This window comes from Ostrea edulis, chromosome 9 (genome assembly GCF_947568905.1).
Source record: "Ostrea edulis chromosome 9, xbOstEdul1.1, whole genome shotgun sequence".
NCBI classification, from domain to species: domain Eukaryota; kingdom Metazoa; phylum Mollusca; class Bivalvia; order Ostreida; family Ostreidae; genus Ostrea; species Ostrea edulis.
In genome coordinates this window covers 37,675,466-37,684,999 of record NC_079172.1, presented here as the reverse complement: position 1 = coordinate 37,684,999, position 9,534 = coordinate 37,675,466, and the positions used below count along the sequence as shown (strand labels likewise).

General features: G+C 35.3%; 1 protein-coding gene across 1 annotated transcript in view; it reads right to left on the bottom strand.

Moving 5' to 3' along the window:
* Positions 1–9,534, bottom strand: part of LOC125672567 (WD repeat-containing protein 11-like) — a 67,669-nt gene that overhangs the window by 57,921 nt on the left and 214 nt on the right. The window contains exons 2-7 of the mRNA XM_056149097.1: positions 9,202–9,359; positions 8,296–8,365; positions 6,334–6,375; positions 5,541–5,694; positions 4,593–4,766; positions 2,942–3,043 (exon numbers count right to left, since the gene is read on the bottom strand). Of these exons, the coding sequence (XP_056005072.1) occupies positions 2,942–3,043; positions 4,593–4,766; positions 5,541–5,694; positions 6,334–6,375; positions 8,296–8,365; positions 9,202–9,296 (637 nt within the window). The 5' untranslated portion in view covers positions 9,297–9,359. The remainder of the gene's footprint in view (positions 1–2,941; positions 3,044–4,592; positions 4,767–5,540; positions 5,695–6,333; positions 6,376–8,295; positions 8,366–9,201; positions 9,360–9,534) is intronic.

Here is a 9,534-nt window from a genome sequence, read left to right as displayed (position 1 = left end):
CAAGTTAGAAAAAGAAACCTAAAAAAAACATGTTATTATTAATGTGAAGTATGGGCATTCTAGGTAGGGGAGCACATTTTATTTTATTATTTTCTTAATGAAAGTACGGAGTTTTCTAAAGGTTTATTTAAAAGTAAAGATATTTCAAATATTTATTTGTTTAGGTGATAAAAATTTGATTCTTTGCTCACATTGCTTCACAGTTGAGTACATAATGAAATTCATCTCCAATGTAAACATGTACATGTATATAGCTGACCTTAATCACATATTCCTAATTACAATGAAAACTTTACGTAAAAATAAATCATTGTTTATGGTACACATTTCTTTGAACTGCTATTTATCAAATTGAAATTACTGGCATGTGATTGTCGTTGTTCATGACCCTTCTTTTATTTGGTGAAATTGTGCTGCACGTGCCGTGAAACAATGTACCGACGAGTGGTAGGAATAACACAGGTGTTTATATATAGGATGTCGAGAATTTGGGCGTTTCATAAAAAGGTGTGAACGTCTGCAGGGAAGTCTACATACGGATATGTACCGAAAACACCAACATATCATTAAAAAACAATTACAAGAATTGAATGATTTATTGCTAATTTCTAAATAAGTAATGGGGTGGGGGCATGCATGCTGGCCAAGCGAAAAGGTTTTTTGGGTGAATTATTTCGGAAATTATTTCTTTGTTTTATCACATGGAGGTACACGGTGGCATCGACGGAGGTACAGGTGACATCCATGGAGATGCGCGGTGGCATCCACGGAGATCCTCCGTGGACTTCAATGTCTAGCTCGCACGGAAAAATAGGACTTCAAAGGTGCCGACAATTTTAAAGGTCCACCGTGTTGGGGGCAAATTTGTTCCACCGCGTTGCGTGGAACACGCATAAAACTCGTGTCGTGTACTGTATGTGTAACACCTGTCCTGTATACAGTATGTGTAACACCTGTATATTGTATGTGTAACACCTGTATACAGTATGTGTAACACCTGTATACAGTATGTGTAACACCTGTATATAGTATGTGTAACACCTGTATATAGTATGTGTAACACCTGTATATTGTATGTGTAACACCTGTATATTGTATGTGTAACACCTGTATATAGTATGTGTAACACCTGTATATTGTATGTGTAACACCTGTATACAGTATGTGTAACACCTGTATATTGTATGTGTAACACCTGTATATAGTATGTGTAACACCTGTATATTGTATGTGTAACACCTGTATATAGTATGTGTAACACCTGTATATTGTATGTGTAACACCTGTATATAGTATGTGTAACACCTGACCTGTATACAGTATGTGTAACACCTGTATACAGTATGTGTAACACCTGTATATAGTATGTGTAACACCTGTATATAGTATGTGTAACACCTGTATATTGTATGTGTAACACCTGTATACAGTATGTGTAACACCTGTATATTGTATGTGTAACACCTGTATATAGTATGTGTAACACCTGTATACAGTATGTGTAACACCTGTATATAGTATGTGTAACACCTGTATATAGTATGTGTAACACCTGTATATAGTATGTGTAACACCTGTCCTGTATACAGTATGTGTAACACCTGTATATTGTATGTGTAACACCTGTATATTGTATGTGTAACACCTGTATATAGTATGTGTAACACCTGTATATTGTATGTGTAACACCTGTATATAGTATGTGTAACACCTGTATATTGTATGTGTAACACCTGTATATTGTATGTGTAACACCTGTATACAGTATGTGTAACACCTGTATATTGTATGTGTAACACCTGTATATAGTATGTGTAACACCTGTATATTGTATGTGTAACACCTGTATATAGTATGTGTAACACCTGACCTGTATACAGTATGTGTAACACCTGTATATTGTATGTGTAACACCTGTATATAGTATGTGTAACACCTGTATATTGTATGTGTAACACCTGTATATTGTATGTGTAACACTTGTCCTGTATACAGTATGTGTAACACCTGTATATTGTATGTGTAACACCTGTCCTGTATACAGTATGTGTAACACCTGTATATAGTATGTGTAACACCTGTATATAGTATGTGTAACACCTGTATATAGTATGTGTAACACCTGTATATTGTATGTGTAACACCTGTATATTGTATGTGTAACACCTGTATACAGTATGTGTAACACCTGTATACTGTATGTGTAACACCTGTATACAGTATGTGTAACACCTGTATATTGTATGTGTAACACCTGTATATTGTATGTGTAACACCTGTATAAAGTATGTGGAACACCTGTATATTGTATGTGTAACACCTGTATATTGTATGTGTAACACCTGTATATTGTATGTGTAACACCTGTATATAGTATGTGTAACACCTGTATATAGTATGTGTAACACCTGTATACAGTATGTGGAACACCTGTCCTGTATATAGTATGTGTAACACCTGTCCTGTATACAGTATGTGTAACACCTGTATACAGTACGTGTAGTAGATTTTGACATTGCAGCTGTGAATCTTCTAGTCATGTGACTCCCTCAATATCTGACCAGTCATGTGACTCCCTCAATATCTGACCAGTCATGTGACTCCCTCAATATCTGACCTGTACTGTAGGGGCTGGAGATATAGAACTTTTTACCTGTCCTGGAGGAGCTGGAGATGTAGAACTTTTTACCTGTACTGGAGGGGCTGGAGATATAGAACTTTTTACCTGTACTGGAGGGGCTGGAGATATAGAACTTTTTGCCTGTACTGGAGGGGCTGGAGATGTAGAACTTTTTACCTGTACTGGAGGGGCTGGAGATGTAGAACTTTTTACCTGTACTGGAGGGGCTGGAGATGTAGAACTTTTTACCTGTACTGGAGGGGCTGGAGATGTAGAACTTTTTACCTGTACTGGAGGGACTGGAGATGTAGAATTTTTTACCTGTACTGGAAGGGCTGGAGATGTAGAACTTTTTGCCGTTGCTGGAGGGAACTTTGGTGACAGAGAAGTCCTCAATGAACACAATGGAATCAGAACCCAAAACTGAAAAAAACCAAAACAAATATCTAATGTAAGTAATGAAACAGATCCTTCATTTCTTCTGAGATAGGTCTAACAAAAGTTAATTAATTAAGTTGTTCCTGAGACATAGATCTACAATAAACAAGATGTGTTTGGGAAATACTGAAATCCCTGTATGACAGAAAAGCTGATAATGGCCAAGGTTAAAGTTTTCCAACAGTAGGTCAAACCCTAAGGTCTTTAGATAAAAAACTTTGATACCCAAAGAAAGGTCTTGTCACAAGAAATACACAGGTGAAATATAAAAAGCTATAGCACTAAATGTTTAAAAATTATGAAGTTTTTCAAAAGTAGGTAAAACCCTGAGGTAAAGGTCATGAGGTCAAAACTTTAGGTACCTGTCACAAGGAATACATGTGTGAAGTATGAAACAGCAGATGCACAGGCCTTATCAGTTACCTAAGCATTAGTTAAAAATCATCACTAGTCCAAAGGGCTATGAAATTGATATTGATACCAATTTTCCTGTTCTGCATATCTAAGCTAAATTCTAATTTTCAGCAGGAGTCAAAACCTTGGGGCTGCCAAATTCACTATTATGGCACATTCCTTTCTGTTTTTCCTAAATATGCATTTAGTTTTTATACAATATCTGCAAAATTAAAGAAGAAGTCTTTCAAATGATAAACATAATAATCACTAATATAATGTTGACCCCACTCTTGAACCAAAACCTCTATTCCTGGGATTATAAAATTTACAATTTTGGTATAGGGCTACCTGCTCCTTGTAAAAATCTATCTATTTAGTATCAATAGCATTAAAGAAGATGCTATTTAAATGTTTTACACATAAACACTATATACCAAGGTTGGCCCAGCACTAGAGTCAGATCCTATACCCCAGAGATCATGAAATTCATAATTTCTGTAGACACCTTCCTGCTCTACATAACTATCCATTTAATTTTTCCTTAAAGATGTTGGGTTAAGATTTTTGAAAATTGGTAAATTTTTTGCAGTTTCTTCCTGCCTCCTAAGGTCCCAGGGGTGCAGGAGTCCTGAAAATTACAATTTATTTCCCCCTTGTCCCAAAGATGCTTCATACCAAATTTGAAAAAAAAAATTAAAATGGTAGATGTCAAAAAGAGGTTAAAAATGTTTAATTGTTAATGCAGGAAGAACGATGCATGACGACAGACGTTGTCTAATTGCAATAGGTCACCTGAGTGACTCAGTGGACCTAAAAATTATGGCCAAATATTAAAATTTTCGCAGACATAGACTGAAACCTATATGTCCCTTGATCTCTGATTACAAGGGCAAAGCATGAACAGCAATGCTTTACGCCAGCATACTTTTCAAGAAGTGCTAATTCTGGCATAAAGTGTCGTAGTCCATATCTTCATATTTTCAAAATTAAAATTTATTTCTTAAATATATCCATCAGAAAAGCATGCTCATGAATCTTGTGGATATATCTTGCATGTGCATAAAAATTGGTTTATTTTAAGCTTTTAAAAGTTAGAAAAACAGCTCTAGAATTTCACAATCTATACGAGAATACTCACAGGCGACATTTTTGGAGTTGAAGGGATCGAAGGAGAAAGATAGAAGTGGCTCTGTGTAAGACTTTTTCCAGAGTTTGGTCCCAGTGTCAGCGTTCCACAACACCAGGGAGTATGGAGGGTGGAGCACCACTAAAAGGTCATGAGACGCATCCTGATAGGTCAGCCACTCTAGATCTGCAAAACATGGTCAGGATAAGGTCAAATCAATATAACTGTATCACTATTCCCTGTGTAATTTTGCAACATTTTTGGGGTTGAAGGGACTTAGAGGGAGTTCCTTAGACTGACACAGATGACATGCATAATAATAGGTTCATCAGACTATTTGAAACACTTCACTTTTTTGGGATTGTTTCCCTCACAAGACTTAAGACTGTACATGCCTCGCCTTGTATAGGTTTGTTTCCCTCTGAGACATCTCACCTTGTATAGGTTTGTTTCACTCAGAGACGCCTCACCATATCTAGGTTTGTTTCCCTCAGAGACACCTCACCTTGTATAGGTTTGTTTCCCTCAGAGACGCCTCACCTTGTATAGGTTTGTTTCCCTCAGAGACACCTCACCTTGTATAGGTTTGTTCCCCTCAGAGACATCTCGCCTTGTATAGGTTTGTTTCCCTCAGAGACGCCTCACCTTGTATAGGTTTGTTTCCCTCAGAGACGCCTCGCCTTGTATAGGTTTGTTCCCCTCAGAGACACCTCACCTTGTATAGGTTTGTTTCCCTCAGAGACACCTCACCTTGTATAGGTTTGTTTCCCTCAGAGACGCCTCACCTTGTATAGGTTTGTTTCCCTCAGAGACACCTCACCTTGTATAGGTTTGTTCCCCTCAGAGACACCTCACCTTGTATAGGTTTGTTTCCCTCAGAGACGCCTCACCTTGTATAGGTTTGTTTCCCTCAGAGACGCCTCACCTTGTATAGGTTTGTTTCCCTCAGAGACGCCTCACCTTGTATAGGTTTGTTTCCCTCAGAGAACTCTGACTTCGGTATTCCCGCTGCGACATCCCACACAATGATTACCCCATTAGTGTCCCCTGATGCTAGACGAAGTGAATAGGGACTCCCTAAGTCATGATGGTAGTTTTCTTTGGCCCATTTTACCTACAATGTCACCGTAAAATTTCATTGGAGGCTCACAAGCCTCAATTCTTTCAAAGTTATTACTGTCTTTCAGATAAACTATAAATGCTACTGTCTAGTTTTATCAATGAATATTGCAATCTTCTAAATCTATGTTTGGAATAAATGTTTTAGGACAAAAACAATGTCTCCATTTTAATTTAGTCTACATGTAAATTATAATGTTAACAACGTACATAGATGAATTAAATACTTTGTATATTTCAACCATGAAAATTTTGTATTATGAATATGTGCATTGTGCATTCCCTGTTTTAGGTAAATGTCTTGAATCAGACTAGCTTTTTAATGATAAATGTTTATATACATGTTTGTCTTGAATCATACTAGCTTTTTAATGATAAATATTTATATACATGTTTGTCTTGAATCAGACTTCGAGCTTTTTAATGATAAATGTTCATATACATGTATACATATTTGTCTTGAATCAGACTAGCCTTTATATGAAAAATTCTTGTCAACTCCATTAAACAGTTAGATGCTGCACTCATAAGATTACCTAGATTATTGAATTGTTAGTAGTAATCACACAATGTGGGGCCCTGATAATGAATTGTAAATAGTAATCACAAAGTGAAAAAAAAATCTTTGGGTTACCTTGACGACATTTCCCTTGTGTTTAGCCAGAACCTGTAAAACCTGCAAAATTAAAAACTTGTCTGTAATAGTTAAAAATAAATAATTCATCTGTAATAGTTAAAATAATTCGTCTGTAATAGTTAAAAATAAATAATTCGTCTGTAATAGTTAAAAATAAATAACTCGTCTGTAATAGTTAAAAATAAATAACTCGTCTGTAATAGTTAACAAAATGTGTTTGTAAAACACAAATGCCCCCAATAATGGCCAATTCCAAAGATGGCCAAGGTCACAAGGGCAAATATCTTGGTACCAGTAGAAAGATCTTGTCAAAAGAAATGCTCATGTATAATATGAAAGCTCTAATATTTACCATTTAGAAGTTATGACCAATGTAAAAAATATTAAAAGTAAGTTAAATGTCAAGGTCAAAAGGTTTAATACCAACGGAAAGGTCTTGTCACATGAAACACTCACGTGAAATATCAAAGCTCTATCACTTACTGTTCAAAAGTTATTAGCAAGGTTAAAGTTTTCAAAAAGTAGGTCAAACTCCAAGGTCAAGGTCACAGGGTCAAAAATGTTGGTACCCACGGAAAGGTCTTATCACAAGGAATACTCATGTGAAATATCAAAGCTTTATCATTTACTGTTCAAAAGTTATTAGCAAGGTCAAAGTTTCAGACAGAATGACAGAATTACAGATTTACAGAATGACAGACAGGACAAAAATAATATGCCCCCCGATCTTCGATCTCAGGGGCATAAAAATAAATAATTCATCTGTAATAGTTAAAAATAAATATGTCTGTAATAGTTCAAAATAAATATCTCGTCTGTAATAGTTGAAAATAAATAACTCGTCTGTAATAGTTAAAAATACATAACTCGTCTGTAATAGTTAAAAATAAATAATTCTTCTGTAATAGTTAAAAATAATTTAATTTCTTTAAATAAATTCTTACCAGCACAGAAATTCTTTAGTCCATTTAGAATAAAATGACCTCAATCTTTTTTTTTTTTAAATTTCTATTTCATAAGCCCTGCTTTATTTCTTCCCAACCTTTTCCTTTTTTCTCTTTCTTGGGACATCTTTTGCTTTCCTTGAGGACGAGAAGTCGTATTTGAACAAAGACATTCCCACACATATGAAAAATAGCTGTTTACGACGTAATTTATTAATTTGATTTTAAGCACTTTCTTATATTCAATTGAAATGGACTGTTTTGGGTTTTTTAAAATGAAAATGAATTCAATAACTCTATTTATCCAAAACATAACTTAATTTACACACAGTGTAGATGTCGTAGAACAGCACCTCCGACTGCGACTTATTAGAACCAAAAATAGAGATTATGTCATCATGCGGTTCAAAATTGCTCACAAACTCCTTACATTTTTTTGGGGGGAGGGGGTTGTTTATTAAGAATAAAATATCTTATGGTTTAAAGTAAAGTTTCTTAAATTTGTTTATTTTTTTAACATGCCCAGTCGGACTAGTAAATCGACATTTTACCCGACCGGACCTATCATTTAGTAGATTCAGTCAGTCGGACGTGCCTTACTGTCAAACCCTGATATATCTCCCCAACAGACTGACTGACACACATTATTATTCTTAATATATATCCCCTCTCTCCATAACTGTTTGCAAGGGTATGATCATAAAGATTAGCTCAAACGCCTTAATGGTACTTTTAAAGATATTGCAAAGAAAAGTGAAATATTGACATTTGTAACATATACGTAACATATACGTAATAGAATTATTTCAACTTGTAATCAGATCTACTCTCACCTGTAATCAGATCTATTTCTCACCTGTAATCAGATCTATTTCTCACCTGTAATCAGATCTATTCTTACCTGTAATCAGATCTATTTCTCACCTGTAATCAGATCTATTTCTCACCTGTCATCAGATCTATTTCTCACCTGTCATCAGATCTATTTCTTACCTGTAATCAGATCTATTCTTACCTGTACTGTTTTAGGGTCAACAATGACAATGAATCCCTGACAACCATACGATAACAAACCCTGCCAGCCCCTGGAAAATTAAGATTATCATTAATACATGTTACCAAACTGCATAAATACATTACATGTCATGGTATACACTATACAAGATATGTGTATTTTCATTAGAAGTATTTGCTAATGTATTCACCTTTCTGAATACTGTAAAAGTGGTTATTTACACTGAGGATTAAGTATGCGTTTTTCCATATCCAACAATACGCAGTGGGGAGAGGGGGGAATATGTGGTACCTGAATATAATATACAATACTTGCAGGCCTTAAGTATTTTCCCAAAGTAAATTTCCACTACATATTTCATACAAAATTAAACCATACATTTTCAAACAATTTTCCTGAACTGATTTCTTGATCAATTTTGATGAATTAAAAAGCACTGATCTCAGACATATTCACAGTATCATCTATTAATTTCAGATTAGTCAGAGATATGGCCTGAATTGTGCCCAAAATTGTAGGTTTTTAAAACAAGTAAATCTGTACCCCTCTGGTCTATCTCATTTCCCCACAAGTGTACTCGACTACAGGTCTGTAACATGTATAATAATAAGCTTTGTAAAGATTTATAGCTAAATATAGAAATTGTGCTGGGCCTATGTATGTTATCTGCGTATATGATATCTGAAAAGGTCCATAACCTGTGGGGGGGGGGGGGGGGGGGGGGGGGGGGGGGCTATTTCAGTCTATTCTTCGTTAATATGTTTTATAATTTTGCTGAGCTGGTCGGATAATTCCCTAAAAATATTAATATAATCTTACAACGAGAAGGAAGATTTGTGCATATGGTCTGCTGGAATAACAGAGGAAATTCGAGATGTCAACAAGTTTGTAATTAATTATGATTACCAATCCGATGCGCCTTTATTTTGGGCGTGCAGGGCTCCGGTGATGACTTTCGGCGACAACTTCATGTTGACATGTCTCTTGATGTCGTGGTGCATATGTTACCCTGAAAAAAATCCAGAAGTTGTGCGGTCCGAGGGATGTCCGCGTTTCATTTCCTTCTAAATGGAGAGATAATCGATAAACTAAAACGAACTACTTTCAATTTTAAAGTGAAACTAGATTAAACGCTAAATAAAAATAATGTTAGAAATTGACGATTGAAAAAATATATTATAAAATGTTGAATAGGCCTATACAAATATATTTTCCATGGTTTATATTTCTAAATGAAAT